This window comes from Megascapheus bottae, chromosome 25 (genome assembly GCF_031878675.1).
Source record: "Megascapheus bottae isolate mThoBot1 chromosome 25, mThoBot2.hap1, whole genome shotgun sequence".
In the NCBI taxonomy this organism is placed as follows: Eukaryota; Metazoa; Chordata; class Mammalia; order Rodentia; family Geomyidae; genus Megascapheus; species Megascapheus bottae.
The window spans coordinates 5,331,855-5,354,502 of NC_143533.1; the positions used below are offsets into that span (position 1 = coordinate 5,331,855).

The 22,648-nt window shown below is 51.4% G+C and overlaps 3 protein-coding genes across 4 annotated transcripts; 2 read left to right on the forward strand and 1 right to left on the reverse strand.

The window, feature by feature from the left end:
• The first annotated feature begins 1,613 nt into the window (after positions 1-1,613).
• Slc5a2 (solute carrier family 5 member 2) lies at positions 1,614-8,045 on the forward strand. Its single transcript, XM_090358071.1, has 14 exons — positions 1,614-1,739; positions 2,263-2,334; positions 2,426-2,530; positions 3,555-3,719; positions 3,986-4,091; positions 4,895-4,975; positions 5,081-5,310; positions 5,564-5,699; positions 5,839-5,946; positions 6,048-6,198; positions 6,779-6,947; positions 7,024-7,239; positions 7,616-7,745; positions 7,819-8,045. The coding sequence occupies exons 1-14, from the start codon at positions 1,614-1,616 to the stop codon at positions 8,043-8,045; spliced, it is 2,022 nt and encodes a 673-aa protein (XP_090214197.1).
• Rusf1 (RUS family member 1) lies at positions 7,396-17,958 on the reverse strand. The gene is made up of 13 exons (XM_090358070.1): positions 17,621-17,958; positions 17,404-17,518; positions 14,771-14,816; positions 13,644-13,676; positions 13,447-13,552; positions 12,468-12,569; positions 10,769-10,839; positions 10,509-10,693; positions 10,369-10,426; positions 9,931-10,001; positions 9,264-9,407; positions 9,092-9,169; positions 7,396-8,415 (listed from the first exon to the last, which is right to left on the reverse strand). The coding sequence occupies exons 1-13, from the start codon at positions 17,918-17,920 to the stop codon at positions 8,318-8,320; spliced, it is 1,407 nt and encodes a 468-aa protein (XP_090214196.1). The 5' UTR covers positions 17,921-17,958; the 3' UTR covers positions 7,396-8,317.
• Positions 17,959-18,195: 237 nt separating this feature from the next.
• Ahsp (alpha hemoglobin stabilizing protein) lies at positions 18,196-22,363 on the forward strand. Of its 2 annotated transcripts, XM_090357726.1 has the most exons (3): positions 18,202-18,275; positions 21,352-21,430; positions 22,024-22,363. In XM_090357726.1, the coding sequence occupies exons 1-3, from the start codon at positions 18,241-18,243 to the stop codon at positions 22,276-22,278; spliced, it is 369 nt and encodes a 122-aa protein (XP_090213852.1). In that variant the 5' UTR covers positions 18,202-18,240; the 3' UTR covers positions 22,279-22,363. The 2 variants fall into 2 exon arrangements, 1 of the variants encoding a protein (XP_090213852.1); XR_016539601.1 differs by lacking the exons at positions 21,352-21,430; positions 22,024-22,363 and adding an exon at positions 19,598-19,657 and having other exon boundaries at positions 18,196-18,275.
• The last annotated feature ends 285 nt before the right edge of the window (positions 22,364-22,648 follow it).

Sequence of the window (22,648 nt, forward strand, 5' to 3'; positions counted from 1 at the left end):
TCATTCATTTATTGTTGGTTGGCCATCCCTATTCCTGTAACCTTGAAATAAGTGCTTAGCTTGCTCCCCCTCCTGCCTTTTGTTTTGTTCCCAGTTTTTTTTTTCCCCCCTTCTCATCTCAAGGCCTGCATTTGAAGGAGCCTACAGTAAGGGACCTTTTAAATAAAGCTCACTATAATTTCCCTAAAATACTTTTCAGTTTGTGATCTCCAGGATACTCATAGCTCTCATAGCTGCCAGTATCTGGGCAGGAGACCCCCTGACTCAGGAGATCATTTTCTGACTTGCCAATCCAGTCAGTTCTAGAAAGGTAGATGAATTCATGTTCAACATCCCTTCCTGTCCCTAGACCTGTGCTAAACACTGGGCTAGCAGGATCATCCCCTGCCCTGGAGGAATCTAGTGTTGGTGAGACAGATACCACATCCTGTCTACAACCAAATCAAAAGACTTCCCACTCTCTTTTCATTACTGGGATTTAAACTCAGGATCTAATACTTGCTAGGCCTATGTTCTACTATCAAACCTGCCCCCAATCTTCTTTTGCTGAAAAAAAAAAATACTGTGTCTTGCAATTTTGGTCAGGGCCAGCCTTCAGCCTTGATGGTGCTCATCACCACTGATGTGTACTCTGGCTTATTTGTTGGGGGTAGGATCTCACTAATTCTTCAGGCTGGTCTGCCCTCAAACCTTAGTCCACTTGATGGATGCTGCTTGGTCTACTCATTTTTGAAGAGATAGCCTAGACTACACATTGAAGGCTGAAGAGGACAGGAAACAAGAAAGGAGAAGTTATCTAGGCTGAATGAGGCAGGAGTGTGGGTGAGGAAAATGTGAATCTACTTCAGGTTTGGTACAGGAAAACATTAGGTAAGTGGCCAGGAGCCAAGGTGTGATAGGCCTGGAAGATCAGGCTGCTGAGCTTGGATTTCCTTTGTGTATGTGTGTGTGTGTGTGTGTGTGTGTGTGTGTGTGTGTGTGTGTGTGCACATGCGCATGTGCACATGCTAGTTGTTCCTGAGTTTTTGTATTCAAGATTAGCACTCTAGCGAATGAGCCACAGCTCCACGTCCAGCTTTTTGGTGGTTTATTGGAGATAAGAGTCTCACAGACTTATCTGCCTGGGCTGACTGCAAACAGCCATCCTCAGAGAAGCTGAGGTTACAGGTATGAATCACTGGTGCCCAGCTAGAGTTCTTTTTGAGTCTTCTAGTGAGTGAGTTATGGAGGATTTCTGAGCAATGGAGTGAAAGCCATTACTGAATGGGCTGGCGTAGCCAGGCTCCCTAGTCTAGGCTGAGGGGCATATATATATACATATATATACATATATATATATATATATATATATGATGGAAGGGTTGATTTTGAGTTTAGGACCCTGGGGACAGAGTGAAGACTTAGGTCGAGGAAGGAATGCTTCTGATACCGAAAGGGCCCAGCACCCCAGGACCAGCCTTCGGCCTTGATATGACCTGATTCAGCTAAATAAAGCTGGGGAGGGGGGACAGAACCTGGGGAACTTGTCGGCTCACTGCCCCTGAGGTAACCATTAATCCTTTCTCTGGGGGAAGCCAGAGAGCTGGTCCTTTGAGGGGCAGATTGTGGGCAGAATGGAGGAACGCACCAAGGCAGGCTCTGAAGCAGCGCTGGGGGACCAGAAGGCCCTCATAGACAATCCTGCTGACATCTTGGTTATTGCCGCCTACTTTCTTCTGGTCATTGGTGTTGGCTTGTGGGTAAGAAGTGAGGGGCTTTGATGAGGGGCTGACTGGGTTTCTGGGGCCTAGGGGAGAAAAAAATCTTTGATAAATTCCAGAGAAGGGTAGGGGGAGGATGCCTGGATTTTTGAAGGAGAATGCAGGAGCGAGGAAACAAACGAATCTTTTTTAGGGCTTCAGAGAGGCTGAACGGATATGAATTCCTTTAGATTTTGTTGCCTGCGGTCAGGACAAAGGGGAATTAGGAAGTGGGTTTTTATGAAGATATAGGTGAAGTCTCTATTCTCATTAGTTCCAGTAGTAGTGTCTAGCCAAGAATTGATTGAGTTCCTTCACTTATCAGGCTTGAATTGTTGGATGCTAGGATAAAGGCTAGGTTTGACTCTGGGCTATTGGAGGGGAGAAGATTGGGGGTTGGGGTGTAATCAGGGGAGTCGACTGCTGGTTAATCTTCAGCCTGAAACAAGGCTGAGGAATGTGTTGAGGAGGCTAATGAAGTCCAAAGATATGCCCCTGAACCCCCCCCCGCCCACCCCCCCAGTCTATGTGCAGAACCAACAGAGGCACTGTTGGAGGCTACTTCCTGGCAGGACGCAGCATGGTGTGGTGGCCGGTGAGAAAGGCTTGGGCCCATGGAGTGGGAGGGGCTCTGGAGGGCTGAGCCCAGCTCAATTCCCACCTACCCCGCCTTCTGGGCCACTCAGGTTGGAGCATCTCTCTTCGCCAGCAACATCGGCAGTGGCCACTTTGTGGGCCTGGCAGGGACTGGTGCAGCAAATGGCTTGGCAGTGGCTGGATTTGAGTGGAATGTAAGGCCATATATATATATATATATATATATATATATATATATATATATATATATATATATATATATATTCCCCAACTCCTCTGGGAACCTTAGGAGGGCCACACCTTGGTTAAGCTCCCTGCAGAGAGCGTATGAAATGAGAGTTAGGGTTGGACCAGTGGAGGGAAGAAACTGGGTTGGGAGAGGAGCTCCATTATCCAGCTTGGAGGCAAAAGGAGGTACCCTGTTTAAGGGCTAGATAGGCCCTGTTTCTGATTGCTTTGTGAGTTGGCAGCACCAGCCAATCCCCCACTTCCGGCCTGATGCTTTCCAAAGCTGTGTCTGTGAAGATCTCTCAGTCCAATGATAGCCCAGAAGAAGACAGCTTGGGGTGAGGCCCATATAGGAGAGTGTGTGTGTGTGTGTGTGTGTGTGTGTGTGTGTGTGTGTGTTTGCCAGTACTGGGATTTGAACTCAAGGCCTGGGAACTGTCCCTTAGCTTTGATGCTCCAGGCTAATGCACTACCACTTGAGCCACAGCTCCACTTCTAGCATTTTGGTGGTTAATTGGAGAGAAGAACCTCATAGACTTTCCTCAGATCTCAGCCTCCTGAGTCAGCAAGGATTATGAGCCGGAGCCCCTGGCTTCCAATCCCAGAAGGGCTTTGAGCACAGGGCTTCCTGGAAGAGCAGGCCTTTGAGGGACAAAAGGTTTGGTTTGGTGGAGAAGACAGAGGGAGGCAGCCATGCCTGACAGAAGTTGAAATCCTTGCTAGAAGAAAAGTACTGCAAAGATAGAGGCCATCTTAGGAGGGCTTGGCCAGGGGCGATAGAAGGACAAAAGTTCTAGTTAATGTTGTAAGAGAATGTCGAGGTTTCCTTTAAGTGCTCAGGCTTAGTTCTTGTAGTTGTCCTCTGGGCCCAGGTTTGAACCTTCCCGGAGCCCCTTGCTCTAGCATGGCATGGTTCATAGATGTCTCAGAGCCTTTGGGGGCCCGGACGGAATTCTGGTGGGGATGTAGATGGCCACGTTCTTCCGGCAGGCGCTGTTTGTAGTGTTGCTGCTCGGCTGGCTCTTTGTGCCCGTGTACCTGACTGCAGGGGTTATCACCATGCCGCAGTACCTGCGCAAGCGCTTTGGAGGCCATCGCATCCGCCTCTACCTGTCTGTGCTCTCGCTCTTTCTGTACATCTTCACCAAGATCTCGGTGAGTGTATGCAAGTTGGGGAGGGGTGGGCTCCGAGAAGAGTGGGGGTGGGGTGGGGTGGCTTCAGGGAACTTCCAGAGAAATTGTTCTACCAGTCCCCATGGAGGAGTGGTGAGGCTGCAGTGGGAAAGACCTGGGAAGGGAAGGACCTGAACTTTTGAGGTGTGGGTATGGAAGGTGATTGCCTGACTAGGAGGTGGCTCTGGATCACTGCCCCTTGACTCTGGGTCCTGACCTCTTTGTGCCCTTGCTCTTTCCTCCCCAAGGTGGACATGTTCTCCGGGGCGGTATTCATTCAGCAGGCTCTGGGTTGGAACATCTATGCTTCAGTCATTGCTCTCCTGGGCATCACCATGATTTACACTGTGACAGGTGGGCCTGGAGGGGGGTGGGGAGCTGTGACATCATATGACATCATTTAGGGGAGCCGCTGGAGGGACGGGGCAGTGTAGTTTGAAAGTGTGGTGTCACCGGAGTAGGAGATAGCTTAGGAACACAGCTTCACTTTTCTTCCTTCCCTCCCTCCCTCCCTCCCTCCCTCCCTCCCTCCCTCCCTCCCTCCCTTCCTTCCTTTCCTAGTTGTGGGGTTTGAACTCTGGGCCTGGGTGCTGTCCCTGAGCGTCTTTGCTCAAGGCTCATGCCCTACCACTTTGAGCCACAGCACCACTTCCCATGGCCTCACTTTCCCTCCCTACTGTCTCCCTAAGTGGCGGGGTGGGTGATTATTTATTGCTGGGCTTCTGGGTGGAAAATAGGGGTGAAATGGGGAGATTTCCTTAAGAATGGACTTGGCCAGTCTGCACGATCTCTGCTTAAACCCAGTACAGCTCTGAAGCCCTCAGAGTGAGACCCAGAGAAGAGATCCAACAGTAATAGTGAACTTGATGCCAAGATGGCCTCCAGGATGGAAACTTGAACCCCTGAGAATCATCCAACTCAGATGTAGGGGGCTCACAGTGGGGGTCTTGTCCCTGGGGGGGGGTTCTGCTAAGAGGATACCATGGAGGTTAAAACTCAGGTTCCATTCTGCTCCCCTAAGCTCTTGCTTCTTGCTACCCAAGGGTGTGAATAGAATGGACCACCATTTAAAAATCTGTTCTCCAAGGGGAGGAGGTGCTTTTTACTGTGCTGGGGATGAGGAACTGAGGTGCTGCACTGACTCAGGCCTGTTGCAGGGGGCCTGGCGGCGCTGATGTATACAGACACTGTGCAGACCTTCGTCATTCTTGCCGGGGCCTTCATCCTCACTGGTTACGGTAGGGGGCCCAGCCAGTGGGAGATGGTGGGCTCATCTCTGGTACCCAAGGCCTATGGGACTTAGCACTGATGCTGGGTTCCCCCTGACCACCTTGCCCACACAGCTTTCCACGAGGTGGGCGGGTACTCCGGGCTCTTTGACAAATACCTGGGGGCAGTGACTTCGCTCACGGTGTCCGAGGATTTGGCTGTGGGCAACATCTCCAGCTCCTGCTACCGACCAAGGCCTGATTCGTACCACCTGCTTCGGGATCCTGTGACGGGGGACCTGCCGTGGCCCGCCCTGGTCCTGGGGCTCACTATTGTCTCCGGCTGGTATTGGTGTAGTGATCAGGTGTGCAGCCAGGGCTGGATGGAACGGAGATGGGCTGACCCCAATCTTCCAGAGGGTGTGTGATCAGAGGGTGTGGGACATGGCTCGAGTGGGGTTGAAATAGATAGAAAGAAGAACCTGGGAATGGAAATGTTCAAGATCCACCGAAGAGCTAGAGTGGGTGTAAGGAAGGGGTGGCCAGGCCTGAGAAGAAAGTGGGGGGGCAACCTGGCATGGTCTCCCCAACCCCAGTAGTAGGTTGCCCCTGGCACAGGTCATCGTGCAGCGCTGTCTGGCTGGAAAGAACCTGACACACATCAAGGCAGGATGCATCTTGTGCGGCTATCTGAAGCTCACACCCATGTTTCTCATGGTCATGCCCGGGATGATCAGCCGCATCCTCTACCCGGGTAAAGTTGGCCCCAGCCCCACGCCCTGTCCCACCACCGTGTCTGGTATCCAGTCCTCCCCTTTCCCTCCAGGGGTGCCATCACCCCCAAGTCCCAGACTCAGCTCTGTCTTAGCTGCCTTGGGGCTGTGCTCTTGCAGATGAAGTGGCATGCGTGGTGCCCGAGGTGTGTAAGCGGGTGTGTGGCACAGAGGTGGGCTGCTCCAACATCGCCTACCCGAGGCTGGTGGTGAAGCTCATGCCCAATGGTGAGGGCTGTGATGGGAAGCTGTGGGACTGCCAATGGGAAAGCGTACCCCTGCCACACCCCCACCCCGGGCTGCGGCCTCACAGTTCCCATTGGCTGCAGGTCTGCGTGGACTCATGCTGGCTGTCATGCTGGCGGCTCTCATGTCCTCACTGGCCTCCATCTTCAACAGCAGCAGTACGCTTTTCACCATGGACATCTACACGCGCCTGCGCCCTCGTGCAAGCGATGGGGAGCTACTGATAGTTGGCAGGTGTGCCCCAGGTCCTCATGCTACCCCACAAAAGAACCTGGATAGGAGCTGGGTGTCGGTGGCTCACACCTGCAATCCTAGCTACTCAGGAGGTTGAGATCTGAGGATCATAGTTCAAAGCCAGCCCCACCCAGCAGAAAAGTTCCCATGAGACTCTTATCAACAATTACCCCTCAAGAACCGGAAGTGGAGCTGTGGCTCAGGGACAATGCCCAGGCCCTGACTTCTGATTTCCAAGCCCCACAATTGACCAAGAAAGAAAGAAAAAAGGAACTGGGGTAAGAGCCAGGTATCAGGTGGCTCATGCCAGTAATCCCAGTTACTCTAGAGGCTGAGATCTGAAGATTGTGGCTTGAAGCCAGCCTGGGAAGGAAAGTCTGAGACTCATCTCCAATTAACTGAAAAAGCCAGAAGTGGAGCTTTGGCTCAAGTGGCAGAGTGCTAGCCTTATCCTTTAGCCAAAAAGGGAAGGGGCAGTACCCAGGCCCCAAGTTCAAGCCCCAGAACTGGCATACACACACAGGAGCGTGAGGGAGGGGACAATCACTAGATAGAAAACCTCCTGTCCTCCCCACCACAGGCTCTGGGTGGTGTTTATTGTAGCAGTGTCGGTGGCCTGGCTTCCAGTTGTACAGGCAGCCCAGGGTGGCCAGCTGTTCGATTACATCCAGTCTGTCTCCAGCTACTTGGCACCGCCCGTGTCAGCCGTCTTCGTGCTTGCACTCTTCGTGCCCCGAGTGAATGAGAAGGTGAGCCGGATGCGCCCTTGCCAGCTTGGCTTCCGACTGTAGCATCCTGGGCAGGCTGACACCATTTCCCCTGCAGGGAGCCTTCTGGGGACTAGTTGGGGGCCTCGTGATGGGCCTTGCTCGCCTCATTCCCGAGTTCTCCTTTGGTTCGGGTAGCTGTGTGCGGCCCTCCTCGTGCCCTGCACTCTTCTGCCGGGTCCACTACCTCTACTTTGCCATCATACTGTTCGTCTGCTCTGGCCTCCTCATCCTCCTCATCTCCCTGTGCACCGCGCCCATCCCGCAAAAGCATGTAAGTGCGGACCTCTGGACGGGCGGCCCGGGCGAGCCCGCAGACCATACCCACTAACTGCCTCTGCTGCACGCCTGGGCATGGGCAGTGAGCCTGTCAGGCAGCATCTGAGGTGTGTGGGGGGGGAGAGCTTCGGGTCCCATCTGAAGTTGCACATACTCAGCAAGGGCATTTTTATTCAAATGACACTTGTTTTGAAATGTTTTTGGGAGGCACATGGAATGTCAAAACACAGCTGGTGAAGTCTGGCTGTGCAGACTGGACACAGGGTAGCACAGGAGCTTGGGAAAAGGCCAGTGTGCCCACCAAAACAAGGGGCCTGTGCTGTGGGGTAGGACAGAACTCCCATGTGGCCCCTGCTCCCACCCCTCCCCAGCTCCACCGCCTGGTTTTCAGTCTCCGGCACAGCAAGGAGGAGCGGGAGGATCTGGATGCTGAGGAACCCAAAGGCCCTGCTTCTCCCCCTGTACAGAACGGATGCCCGGAGCACGCAGTAGAGATGGAGGGTAAGGCGCTGCCTGAGCGGGGGCCCGGGAAGCCCCTCCCTCCAGACTAACTGCTGGCCTTGGTTTCTCTCAGAGCCTCAGTCTCCAGCCCCTGGCCCGGTCCGCCGGTGCCTGCTCTGGTTCTGTGGCATGAGCAGGAGTGGGGCAGGGGGCCCTCCGCCCCCGACAGAGGAGGAGCTGGCAGCGGCAGGCAGGCGGCTGGAGGACATCCGTGAGGACCCGAGATGGGCTCGCGTGGTCAACCTCAACGCCCTGCTCATGATGACAGTGGCTGTATTCCTCTGGGGATTTTATGCGTGAGGCCAGCCGTGCTGGACACCGAGAACCACAACCAGGGTGTGAGAAGACTGTGCCTCCTAGAAGTGGGGATGCGAGGCAGTCTGCAGTGGTTTCCAGAAAAGGGGAAAGGGCAAGGGAAGGGTGGGAAGCCCCAGGTTCCCTTTTCTCTGCCTGGGGTCCAATCCATCTCATTGGCCGTCTTCTTAGGAGGCCAGTGGCCAACCAGCCATAGCAATTTGCATGTGCAAGAATAAAGTCGTCTTCCCTCCATGCTGCTGTGGCCATGGGACTGCTCACAAGACCTTCTTTTCTGGAGATGGGAGCCACGTGGCCCTCCACTCGTCCACCTCTAGGTGGTGCTTCTCAGTCTTCCAGCCTGCAGCCTGCAATCCTGGAGAGAGGGCACGGGGTGTCGGATGCTGGGAACACTGCTGCACAGGGGCCTGGGCTGGCAGGAGTAGGGGTGAGGCAGGGTAGGTGTGCAGAGGTACCCAGAGGGCAGGGTGTGGGCTCTGCTGGGTAATTTCTGACAAAAAGCAAGGCTGAAACCTCACCTGGTAGCAGCCAATATTTAGAGATTGTACATGGAAAGGGGGTGGAATGGAGTAGTGCTACATGGAAAGTCATTTTCAAACTGGGAGCTTATGTCTATGCTACTCTACTCAGAAGCCTGAGAAGGAAGACTGTGGATTGAAGCCAGCCCAGTCAGTCAGGAAGGGCTGTTTAGATTCTTATCTCCCAGGAGACAGCAAAAAGCCATAAGTAGAGTTGTGACTCAAGTAGTAGAGCATCACACAAGAAAAAAAGCTAAGGAACGGTGCCCAGGCTCTAAGTTCCAGCCCCAGTACGAGCGCTAAAGAGAAGGGGAGAGGGGAGGCCATTTTCAGTAATGCACATTCTGGATTATAGTTCATCAACACGGACGCAGCCTCAAGAGATCTGTGTAACTTCCGTACTCTATACAGGGAAACTGAGTCCCAGATTTCAGCCAGGTCACTCATCTTGCAAGTGAAAGCATGGAATAGACAGGCAGGCCTGCAGGCTGCAGGGCTCGGGGCTGATGTTACCTTTCAGAAACTCTGGGAACAGCTTGTCCAGCACTTGGTACGTCTCCCTGACAACGGCCCCACCATTTTTCTCACGACCTGTCAGTGGTGGGTGTAGAGACAGCTCTTGTCTCCTCAGTGGGACAACCAGCCCACCTTCCCCCATCTAACAGTGTGGACTCAAGGCTCTTACCTGCCTGAACTTGACTTCTCAGCTCCTCCAGCTCTCCTGGAAGGGGTCCATCTTCTTGCAGAGCTCCAAGCACCAGCCCATGTGTGGCAGCCCTTAGGACCGTCTCGGGGCCTGCCATCTGGCTCAGAACTACCTTCACCTGGTCTGGAGAGACCCGAGGGCAGACACATAGCAGGGAAGACCCACGTCGCCAGTGCTCATCCTTAATGAGCGCTGACACCTTAGTGGGAATACAAGGCCCTCTCCCAACCTCCCCTTTCCACCTCCTCCTGCAGCTTCCTATTTCTCTGGACAAACTGAAAAGTTTGATTTCTAAATATAACTTCTTAACAGCTCATGGTCGAGGGCTCCTGCTGGTGAGAATGAAGCCCTTTCCACATGCCACTGGCTAAACAACTGAGGAGGGAGAGCAGAGTGGCCGTGTGACAGCCAGGTCACAATCTAAATTCCAGTGTGTCGCAATGGACCATGCTGGCACACAGCCCAGGAAAACACCTCAGGTAACAAGGCAGCCTCTGTTAGAGGGGCACATGTCATCCCACTGGGGCAGGCAGCTTATAACTTGAGTGGGTCAGTGTGGTCTACAGCAGCGTCCAAACTGTCCTGTGAACTTGGGCCCTGGAGTGGGAGGGCGTCTTGGGCTGGGAGAGTTGTTGGCCACACTCACGTCGTGATGGGTTCCAGTGGAGGAGGTAGTGCTCCTGGTGCCCTTCCACTAGCTGCAGCAGCTCAGACACACTGGTGGGGAGAAGACGGCAGTGGGCAGGGAAGCAAGGCAGGAGGAGCCACCTGGCCGAGCTGTTAACCCTAATTGTCCACACACCCCAGCGATTCCTTCCTCATCACCTGAACCTCCACATCCATCTTCCCCTTCCTTATACGGCCATCCACGCCCACCTGCCACCCTCTCTTCATCCAACTCCTCACATGTGCTCTGCATTAGACCCTACTGCATCCCGCAAGCTTTCATGCTGAACTCCCAGTCTGTACTTAAATAGTGAGGTGGGGCTTGGTCAGGGAGGCACTACGGGAGGCAGGAAGGAGTAGCACACACTGGACCACTCACCTGGAGATAGGAAGGATTAGGAGACACTGGACCACTCACCTGGAGACCAAGCAATGTAAGGGAACCCCCAGGGACAGAGACAGAGATGGCCGGAAACCTGTGGGAGGCTGGAGTCAGGAGGCCTAGGCATGAGGAAGATTTGGGGAGACACAGGACATGACACCGAGGGCCTGGGTCACCTGTCCACAGTGGCTCCATCTGATTGGCTGAAGCTGGGTCAAGTATCTCTCCCTTCTGAAGGAAGTGCTTCAGGACGAGCTGGAGCCGGCTTTCATTCAAGGTCTCCATGACAAGGGCCCGGACTGCCCGGTAGTTGGCATAGATGTGGAGGGCCGTGAGGAGGAAGAAACACCCGAGGCTGAGGCTGGGGCGAGAGAGTGAGGTGGCCAAGGGGAAGGGCCCAGCCGGTGCCCCCTCACCTACCACGCTCCTGGCTTACCTAGCGTAACCTGACACCAGAGGCAGCATCAACAGGCTGACCAGGAGCCCTGCTAGGTTCACCAATGTCTCCTAGAAAATGGGGGACAGGTCCAGAATTGGAGGGCTCCCTCCAGAACCTTCCGGAAGCTCCCTACACTGATGGGATGTTAATAACTTTTAGTGTTTTAGGTGAATGAGCTGTCACTTAAAAGATGGCTATATTCTCCTCTGCCACCTAGGAAGAACATGTCTTCTTTGGCTCGCAGAGGGGGCCCAGGAAGCCGACGCTCAGAGCTCCACATGGGGAGCCGGTTTTCAACAGTGGTTTTTGTAGCTCTTGGCACTCACTAACTGGCAAACAAATCTGCAAGGCAGTCGAGGAACCAGTGGGAGGAAAAGGAACAGACCCAAACCTCTTCCTTTGTGAGTCCGTGCCATTGGAACTCTCTGATGATGAGACTGGGGGACAGCCTAGGGAAGACGTGCCTGGCTTCCGGCCCACCACTCATTAGGAGGGAGGAGTCTGCATGTCCACACTGGCACCCCTCCCCACTGGGGCACAGAGGAGGCTGCAGCTCAAGAGCTTCCCCCACTACGCTCACCCCTAGTGCAGAGGTTAGGCTATGCTAGTAAGGCAAGGATCAAGGGTGCCAGAAGCTCAGAAGGCAATGAGTCCTTCCATGAACACAGCCAATGACAGTGAAGCTACATCAGCAGAAGGCAGGACTTTACAGCAGAATAGCACGTGGCCAGGTTGCCCTGTTACTGCCTCACTGGGGAGGCGGGGGGGGGGGCTTTGATCCACAGCTGGGAAGCAGGGGTCTCTGTGGTGGCCATGGTGGTGGGGAGGGGATCAGGCTGGCAGCAGTGAGAGGGGATGCTGCAAAGGCCTGGGTCGTTCTTACTGCTCCCACTTTAAGAGCCTGTAGATTTAGAGCTGGGAGAGATCTAGGAAGAGCCAGTTCAAGTAGTTTGGAGAGAAGGCCCTTGCCTGGGGCACCGCGGTGGCCTGGGCTTCTCCATGCTTTCGCTCTCCTTCTGTAGCACTGTATGCACTGGTCAGTTCAATGCTTGCCAAAGATTTGCTTTGTCAGTATTATTAAGTCTATTAATATGAAAGCAGACTGGAAGGCAGGACGGACAGGACAGGAGGTTTGAGACTGCTTTAGTGCCAGAGAAAATTCTCCTATTCCCAGAGCCTCACTCTCACCTGTAAGGCAGGGATAATAACAGAATCTACCTGATAGGGTTGGGGTGAGTTACAGGGTATTTTTCACACAAGCATTTTGTAAAAGAGTCCAGTTTTAGAGATGCCTGGCTCCAGGCTCCCTAGGCCTGGAGGCTCAAAGCCTGCTACACTGCTAAGTGGAGGCTCTGGCCAGTGACCCTCAACTCCATGGGTAGAGTACCATGCACCTGCACACAGGGGTCTCAGGTGGTCAGAGCCCCTGCCCCCAGGGTAGGGCTATGGCCCACAGGGCCTCTTCTGGGCCATCCAATCAATGGGAGGGGTGGTGACATGGGTTTGCTCCCACCAGAGTCATGCCAATAGCCCTGACCTCACATCCTGAAGGTCACAGCAGGACACTTAGGCTTCTTCCTACCCTTTCCCACAGGCACTTAAGGTGTTTCCTCTCCATATTCCCAGCTGTGGCCTGGCTGTCCCCTCCTCCTCATTTCTCCCCTCCCACACACCATCCTTGGTCCTGGCTGCTTACCTGGCTGCTATCCTTGGCTGACACATCAGCCATGTTGTTTCTCCGGGCCTGGTGCACAGTCAGTGCAGCTCGCGTGGCCCCACCAGCCACGCTCACAATGCACTGCAGGGAGAGAGGGAGGATGAGGGTGAGTGGGCCACGTTACTACAGCAATGCAAGCCCTCTGTGTCTCTCCCTGAGATCTCCACTGGGTCACTCATGATCATGTGCAGGGCGTTCTCAGCAAGCCTCTTTCAGATATTTGACAGGTTGGAGTGTAATATAAGAAGTCAGACAGGGGCCAGGCCTTCATGGAGTTTATGGACAGAAGAGGAACTAGTCTGCTCAAAGTCAAGAGGAAAGTGGTACAAAATGAGGCTTGAGTGGCTAGCAGGTCTGGTCCATGTGCAGACTTGTTAAGCGCTTGCATGTGTGTATGTGTGTCTCTGTGTATGCTGATATGGGGGAGTGGAACTCAAGACCTATATGCTGTCCCTTAGCTTTTTTACTCCATGCTAGTACTCTCCCAATTGAGCCATGCTTCTACTCCCAGCTTTTTGGTGGTTAATTGGAGATATCGCACAGATTCTCCAGACTGGGCTGGCTGCAAACTGTGACTGAACTCAGATCTCAGCCTGCTGAGTACCTAGGATTATAGGCGTGAACTGGGATATTTGCAGCTGCCATTACAAAAATACTGGTGTGGTGTTCTTTCACAGATGGGAGGGCTGTGTTCTATCCAAACATGTTATTTTCCTCAGAGACTAAAACCTAGCCAGGAAGCCAGTCCCCAAACATGGACTCAGGACTCCCACCTCCTGCCTCTTACCTCTGAGCCCCTTCTCCAGGCCTGTGAGTGCAGGCACATGGCTGAGGGCTGGCTGAGGCCTCAGGAGATACACTGAAACTTTCAGAAGTGCCCTGTGTGTGGGGACCCGGGGTATACAGACAGCACCACCAGGACAAGTGTCTGGGCATGGGGTACCCCAGGGGCAGGTACCTTGGCCAGGTTGCTGGTACTGACAGTCATGGTGAAGCAGATAGGATAGATAGGAGCCATAATCTCCAGGAACATGGCGACATCATTGAGGATGTCAGCAAAGAGCCTGGGAAAGCATCAGAGGTTAGAGATCAGAGACAAGACGCCCTCACAACAGAGCTCTGTCCTCCCCTCCCTTCATCTCAGCGCCTGCTCACCTCCACTGCTTTGCGTTACAGTCCAATTTGCTCCTGTTGGGGATAAGAGCTTGTTGTGATTTAGACTGAAGGAGAAAACATGTATGGGAAAAACATATGTGGGGAAAAACACGTAACTGTAGCCAGACACCTGCCCTCAACTCTCTTGGTCTCTGCCTGAAATGGGACCACTGTCTGGGGGAGGGGGGCGGGCTACAGTGACCCCTAGGTGGTGTTTCCCCCTTTCTAATCCACAACTGCCTAAAGGCAACCTTGATGTTTGGTAGCTCTTCCCCATGCTCAAGCACTCTACCCCTGGGCTTCTTCACCCTCTCCTCTTGCTTCATTGAGGATTCCCAGAAAAAAAAAGTCCATGGACTTGGAACAGACTGGTGTAATCCTAGCTACTCAGGAGGATGAGATCTGAGAATTGTGGTTCGAAGCCAGCCCAGGCAGAAAAGGCTGAGAGACTTTTAATGTCCAATAAACTACTCAGAAAAAGCTGGAAGTGGGGCTGTGGCTCGAGTGCCCAGGTCCTGAATTCAAGCCCCAGGACTGGCAAAAAAACCAAATGTCTAAACTGGGCATAACCCCGTACATTACAGATAACCAGTCAAAGGTTCGTGAGCTCAAGTGGACAGTGGGTAAGGGAGGCCAAAACAAAGAGCTGGGCCCCAACATTCAGGCCTGGGATATCTACCCTGTGGATAGCCGCTTCTGTCTCTAGCCATTTCCAGGCTGCCACCATGGAAAGAGTTACAGGCTTCAGGTTCAAATCTCATTTCACTAATTGCAGGTCAAGAGACTTGGGTAAGTAAATTCTCCTCTTTTTAGTATGTTTCAGATCTTTAAAATGTACCCAGTGAATCCCACCCTACAAAACTGTTACAGTGGTTAGACATAGCACAGAATGCTGTGGGACACAGCTAGAGCTGAGTATTATTGAGTATTTACTAGGTACCATACAATTCACTAAGCAAACTGAATCTAATGAAATGCTGATATAATTTTTGGGGGGTGGGATCCTGGGGCTTGAACTCAGGGCTTGGGAGCTGTCCCTGAGCTCTTTTGGTCAAGGCTAGTGCTCGACTACTTTAAGCCACAGCTCCAATTGGTGAATTGGAGGAGATAATAGACGAGAGACTCACCCCTTCCACCAGGCAAAGACGATGCGGCCCAGCATGCCAGCTGAATCTGTGGAAGAGAAGGTCCTGTTAAGACAAGGAAGACGGTGTCTGGTGGACCCTGACACTGAGCTCTGCTCAGGCCTCCTATGAGACATGCTTAACTCAAGGGAGAGGACTAAGAACTCGGGGAGACACCTAGAATACCCATCCCTTCTGATTTTCAGTCTCAGGAGGGACTGTCTTCTTTCCCAGACAGACCAGCTGAATCTGAGACAAGAGATGGATAAAACTGGGGCACTTATAAGACAATCTGAACCTCCAGTTTTTTGCGAAGACTGGGAAGACATGGCATCATTGGATCTACCTTATTTCACATCATGGTCACTCAAACGAGCATGAGGACAACAGGCTCCTTGGGCCAACCAGTTCTTCTCCATCTCTGCCCTGTGAGGTCCTGCAGCTTTCCAGGCCCACCTCCTATCACTCATCTAATCTCTTCTCTCCAAGCACATTCATTCTAAATCATCTCATTTCTTAACAGTAGATCAACTAGTGACTGAACACATGAAGATTGCTTCTATTGCTTAAGGAGAGCCCCCTGGAGCCCGTTACTCTTGCCTTTAGTGCACACCAACATCGGATCAGATGTGTATCCCCCTGGGGCCACCTGTGGATCGAGAGTCAGTTTGCAGGGCCCCTATAAGAAGCTGGAGGTTGACATTTGGCTGCACCGACACATGCACACCTCACTATCTCAAAGTCGTATTGCCCATCAGAATGGGAAACAATTCCTCTGCCTCACAATGATCAAAGAGGAACACATACGAACTTCCGAATCTTACTAACAAATTGGCTAGTCACAAATCAGAATCAGCTTTGCTAAAATTGTAACTGGTGAGAGATGGTAGTTAAGGGTGGATAGGGAGGGTGTTTGTAGTAGCTTCTAATCTCAGCTACATGGGAGGTGCATTTTGGGACAATTACTGGTGGAGGCCAGAACAAGCCACATGTAATGATTCTCCCAGCCATACATCTTAAAAGTCTGGAGAAAGATCTTGATCTGATGCCAGCTGGGCATCATGTATGAGATCCTGTCTGATTAATAACTAAATGATGGCTGAAGGTGTGGCTCAAGTGGCAGTGGTCTTGCCTAGCAGGTAGTGTTCAAACTCCAGTGGCTGTCCCTTTACCCAACACATACAAAAAGGATCAGCTGGTGAAATTCTGAATCTGTGGACTAAGTGATCTCAGACAATATATTTCACTTCTGTGTGCTGGACTTTTTCCACCTGAAAAAAAGGAATTAATGCCATACAAGCAGCTGCTGTCAGGATTAAGAAACATAGTACATGAACATGATATAAAGTGGACAGTTTGGGCTGGGAGTTTGGCCTAATGGTAGAGTGCTTATCTAGCATGCACGAAGACCCGAGTTCAATTCCTCAGTACCACATACATAGAAAAAAGCCAGGAGTGGTGCTGAGGCTCAAGTGGTAGAGCTCTAGTCTTGAGAAAGTCCAAGGACAGTGCTCAGGCCTTAAGCCCAAGCCCAAGCCCAGGACTGGCAAAAAAACAAAAAAACCAAAAAACCCCCAAACCAACAAAAAAACCCCAAACAAAAAATAAAGTGGACAGTTTGCTTTACAGTAGATTGTCAAAATATCAGCAGCTAGTAATAGCAGTGCTATTGGTTGTAAGGATAATGACATCATTCCATTACTGACCTGCAATTAAAAATGATCACATAGAGATTTTAACGGTATTTATCTTCTTTTCCTTTGCTCCTTCTCTCCCTATCTTCCTTGCTTTTGGTACTGAGGTTTGAATTCAGAACTTGGGTCTGCAAGGCAAGTGCTCTACTATTTGTACCACGCAAATGATGTTTTTTTTTGGGGGGGGAGGGGTTGCTTTAAGTCAGGACCTCAGGTTCTTGCTCAGCTTTTTTACTCTCACTTGTTGTGCAACTACTTGACCCACACCTCTATTTCCAGCTTTTTTTTTTTTTTTTTTTTACTGGAGTTAAGAGTCTCAGGGATTTTCCTGCCTGTGCTGGCTTCAAAGTATAGTCCTCCAATCATCAGCCTCCTGAGTAGCTAGGAGTACAGGCATGAGCTATTGTAATTTTTCAAAAAGCTGCATACACTACAGTTATTTACAGTATCCTTGCAATTCCAAATACGGACTCTGAGTCTGGATACAGAGTCACTTTTCACGTTCTCCAGAACCTCCTCTCTTCTCAGGACCAGCTACATCCTTCAATTCCCTGCCATTAACCGTCTCCCACCATGGAGTGGCTAACAGGCTTATTCCATAAAAATTGCATTTTCACGAAAGCCTCTACAAAGCGACTGAAGGGCAATGGGGACTCGGACCATTTCTTAGGGCCGGGATTTCGCTTGATTGAGGAACTCTGCAGTTCGCGTGGGCAATCAGAGCAATGTCCCGGATGAGGGTGTACTCCAGCCGTGAGCTTAAACAAGTCAGGCTCGCAATGCTCTTGGAAGGCTGGGGTGGGGAGAAGACCTGCCTTACTTCGGGGCGCAGGGCTGGAGGTCACAGCCGCTGCTGCTGGTGGTGGTTAGGGGGCGGCAGAGGGGGGCTCTGCAGTGGGGAAAGACGCCAGGGCCCGATCCACAGGTGGCCCCAGAGCTCACCTTTCACCAGCCAGGTGGCGGTGGCGGCCGACACCGAGGCTTTTGCGTTCCCCACCCCCAGGCCCAGCAAGACGGCCTGGGTGGCCAGGGAGCCCGAGAGGCTGGAGGCAAAGGCCTGGCGAAGGAAAAGAAGAAAAGAGGGGCGGGGTGAGGGTTTGCAGGGGAGAAGAAGGGCGGGGTGAGGGCCTGGAGGGGCGTCGGGTGCCCCCCGCCCCACCTGCACCGAGTCCCACAGCTGGTAGGGCAGGTAGTCGGCGCTGACGCTGTCGGGGAAGCCCTGCGGCAGGAACACGGCCCCCAGACCCGCCAGGGGCGGCGCGGCGGCCCCGGGAGCCTGGTCCCCGCCTCCGCCCGGGCCCGGGGGGGTGGCGGGGGTCGTCCTGGGGAGCCGCCACCAGCGCCAGCCCGTCGCCTCCCACTGCAGGCTGCCGTCCTCGGCCACGCGGCAACCCCGGGCGGCTCCGGAGCCGAACTGCTCGGAGCAGAGAGAAGCATGGACGGGCGCAGCGTCCGCCATCGTGGCTCTCCACCCCCGCCACACGGCTGGCCGTGGACTTCCGGTTCTGCTACCGCCCACCGTGCGTGGGGGGGGGGGCGGGACAATTTGTACACTTCCGGCCTAGATATGGCGGCTGCGCGGGGACAATCTTCTGCCGCTGCCCGGGACCCCCCCCCCCCCCTCGCCTCCGCGCTGCCCCCTTGTCCGGTGGGGAGAGCCGATCGCGGCGTCCCACGGACTCCACGCCCCTCTCCCGACACAGAAAAAGAGTTCTCTGAATGTTTTGTAGCCGTCAGGGCCCCTTGGCTGTGTCAGGACACCACCTGCAGTTTCCAGTCATGGAGAGAAAGGGGAACAACAGCAACCGCAGAAGGTGTCTCTAGGGAGTGTGTGAGCCGTCAGACCCCCTAGGTTTTAGCTGAGGTTTCTTCTTTGCTGTAGGGCCAGGGACAATATACTGTTTTTTTTTTTTTGTTTTTTTCCTTTGTCTTCTTTTGCATGGTCTTTCCTCCCAGGTAGGCCCAGGTTGGCTTGGGATTTGTCATGAAGAGCAGGCAGGCCTCAGCCTTTTGAGGGCTGGGATTACAGGTGTGTGCCACCAGGCCCAGGTTATTTTTTTTACCCTTTATTCCTAGCTCATGGCTCGGATGCAAAGATGTAGACAAATACAGGATGGGAAGACACTGGTTAAGTTAATCCTGGAGGCCTCTGAAGGGAAAAACCTAACTAAGCCTTCTACCTTCACTTGCTTTTTGACTGAAACAAGGATGAAAACTTTTTGTGCTATTCAGGACTTAAAAAATGTTCTGTCTGGAACTATAATACAAGATTGATCTGACCTAAACATGCCCAATGTTCCTCTTCCTCTTCAAGGATGAAAACACCAATGTAAGAATAAGATGTCTCATTTTCCCCACCATTCCTCATTTTCCTCTGTATAAAGCTCTTTCACTCTCTTGAATTCCATACAAGACTTCCTCCTCCTTTTTCTTTTTCTTTTCTTTCTTTCTGGGTGTTGTCTTTCAGCTTTTTTTTTTTTTCCCTCAAGACTGGCTACCACTTGGGCCACACCTCCACTTATGGCTCTTTGGTGGTGAATTGAAGATAGGAGTCTCATGGATTTGACTCCTGGAGCTTTGAACTCAGGGTCTTACATTTGCTAGGCTGGCCTATTTTGTTGGTACTCTGCCATGTGAGCCATTGTCCCCATTTCTGATTTTTGCTGGTTATTTTGGAGATGAAATCTCCTAGACTTTTCTGTTTGTGCTGACTTCAAACTATAATCTATCAGGTCCCAGTCTGTGGAGTAGCTAGGATTATAGGTGTGTGTGAACCGTCAATGCCTGAATATTTCCCCCCTTTTTATAAATTAACAAATAAAACATCTTAATTTCTAGTTGACATTCTTCATCTTTTCTGACCCATGTGGCCCCAGCCGACAACTCTACTTGAAACTTCTGATTGTCCCAAATTATCACTTTTCTCAGGAACATTACTCTGGAACGCCCTTCCTAGCCATCTTTACCTTATCTCATACCTACAAGGAGTCATTGAGCCTGAGATAAAGAGTACTTTAATTTTTTTTTAAATTTTGAGTTTCTGGGTAGAGTGAAAAAAAGTTATAAAATTGTAACAATTTTAATGATAGCTTTTGTGAGTATACTAAACTCTGACACCAACTTTGTTTTTCTTCAGTCTGTCATGGAGTTCGAACTCAGGACCTGAGCAATGTCCTTGAGCCCTTTTGCTTAAGGTTAGTGCTTTACCATGTTGAGCCACAGCATCACTTCTGGTTTTCTGGTGGTTAATTGGAGGTAAGAGTCTCAGGAACTTTACTGCCTGGGCTGGCTTTGAACTATGATCCTCAGATATTGACTTCCTGAGTAGATAGGATTACAAGCATGAGCTACAGCACCCAGTTGATGCCAAGTTTTTCGAATGGGTCCCATCTGAAGTTCCCTGCTTGTAGATTCTTTTCATGGTTATAACTGCAAGGCTGGAGGCCACTTATCTATTTCCTTGGCCCCTAGTTTTTTTTAGTCAGTGTAACATTTGTTTAGCTATTAATATGCTACCTGAACCAGTTCATATCTGCTTTTTTTTTTTTTTGCCAGTCCTGCACCTTGAGTTCAGGGCCTGAGCACTGTCCTTGGACTTTCTCAAGGCTAGAACTCTACGACTTGAGCCACAGCACCACTTCTGGCTTTTTTCTATGTATGTAGTACCGAGGAATTGAACCCGGGTCTTTGTGCATGCTAGGCAAGCACTCTACCACTAGGTCAAACTCCTGGTCCCCATATCTGCGTTTTAAAAATTATCTTAATTATACAGAAAAGGATTTCATTGTTGTATTTCTTTTCATATTCATGATATGTTTGAATCATTTCATATTCACTCTGTGTGTGTGTGTGTGTGTGTGTGTGTGTCTGTGTGTGTGTCTGTGTGTGCGCGTGCGCATGTGCGTGCCGGTACTGGGGCTTGAACTCTGGGCCTGGCTGTTGTTCTTTAGCCTTTTTGCTCAAGGCTGGTGCTCTACCTCTTGAGTTACACCACTACTTCCAGCTTTTTTGCTGGGTGTCAGCCTCAGATCTCAGCCTCTTCAGTAGCCAGTGTTACAGGCAAGAGTCAATGGCACTTGGCTTCCTTTTTCTTTGAGACAGGGTCCCATGTTGCAGTCCAGGCTGGCCTCATACTTAAGAGCCCCCTCCCTTAACCTCCTCTGCACTAGAGTTACAGGCATGTGCATTCCGGAGCATTCTCTAATTCAGCCGTGTTCCCTCATCTTCCAGAGTTCATCTGCAAAATACACTTATGAAGATACATACTTAATGCACACTTGAAAATAGTGCCTAAAATACATGAATGAAAGCTGCTATGTAGCCTGGGCTGGTCTTGAACTTCGGATGTCACTTGAGCTGCTGTCCTGTTCACCTGCCTTCTGTGGATTGGGAGAAAGACATTGCATTGTGGGAGACAGAAGAGCACCTGTCGTGGACTAGTGGCTCAGTGAATATTACCTTAGCACTTGGCAGCTGTGGGCAAGCCAGTGTTCCTGGTTGGGTTCTTGCTTTTATCTGTTTCTTGTGGTCTCTCTATCTTTCTAGTTCCAGGCAAGCCTCTCCACCCTCCTACTCTCCAGGTTGACCTATCACACTCTCCCAGGTCCCAGATGTAGGGCGTTTCCTTCTTAAGCTGACAATTGACTCTAGCTCAGCTCTGCTCAGCACACATCCAGACCCTAACTAGCGTGTGTGAGGCAGAAGGCCACTGCAACTTGAAGGTGAGCCTTACGTGGGAGAGAAGCTCAGAGCAGAGTGCAGCTTGAGAGGTTTTGCAAGGCAAAGTCCTTACTGGACACAAGGGGCCTTTAAAAGGGAACAAGAGAACTGGGGAGAATACTCAAGGGTGAGGGTACATGATAATTAAAATCCACCTCTTTCTCTAGTCAGGAAGATGACCCTGCTTCCAAACAATAAGGACCTCATCGCTAAAGGAACGAAGGAATTTAATGTTCTGCTGGATCAACAGGTAAGCCTGGATTCTCTGTGTGCCTTGGGGTGTGGGCAGAGGAGAATAATTTTATTCTGAATATGATGCTGCAAGGGTAGTGATGACGCTGAGAGAAACTAGACAGTGAATTCAAAACAGAGAAGGAAGGATGTGAGAATTTGTGATACTGGATTTCTTCCTCCTCCTCCTCCTCCTCCTCCTCCTCCTCCTCCTCCTCCTCCTTCTCCTCCTCCTCCTTCTCCTCCTCCTCCTCTTCCTCCTCCTCCTCTTCCTCCTCCTCTTCTTCCTCCTCCTTTTTCTTCTGCTTGGTACTGGGCTTGAACTCACAGCCTCACACTTGGCATTTATGTTTAAGGTGGGTGCTCTATCACTTGAACCACACCTCCATCTTGAGCTTTTGGCTGGTTAACTGGGGATAAGCTTCTCACAATCTCTTCTGCCTGGGCTAGCTTTGAACTGAGATCCTCAGATTACAGTCTCCTGAGTAGTTAGGATTACAGAGGCCAGTATACAGCACCAGTGACCCACCGGTACCCAATGCTTGTTCTGGCATTCCTAAATCAAATTACTCACCACATTTCTCCTTGCCAACACCCTTCCTCCCTCCTCAGGTTTTTGAGGATCCTCTTATATCTGAAGAAGACATGGAAAAGATGGTGAACGATTGGATAAACATCTACATCAACTATTACAGCAAGCAAATTGTAGGGGAGCACCAGGAGAAAGATATAGCTCTGAAGGCATTTCAGCAGGAGCTGAACTCTCTGGCCACCCCTTTCCTGGACAAGTACAAGGCCTTCCTGAAATCTCAGGGGCATCCGAATGAGGCATCATCTTCTAGCTTTTCATCTCTAAAAAACCCTTAAGTCCTATCTCTTTGTTTCATGTATTTTGTCATGGTGGCATTCTACAGTGATACGTCAATAAAGATCAAGACTGCTTTTTGCTAAACTTCTGGCTCTTTTTTCCCACTGTCTTTGCTTTGTGAGAGCTGTGGGTCTGTTTTCCTTTAGTTATTTTTTGAGCTGTGACCTTAGAGAATGATTTTTTTTTATTGTTGTTGTTGTTGGTCATGGAGCTTTGAACTCTGGGCTTGGCCACTGTCCCTGAGCTCTTCAGCTCAAAGCTAGTGCTCTACTACATTGAGCCACAGCGCCACTTCCGGTTTCCTGGTAGTTAATTGGAGACAAGAGTCTCATAGGTTTTCTTGCCTGGGCTGGCTTTGAACCATGATTC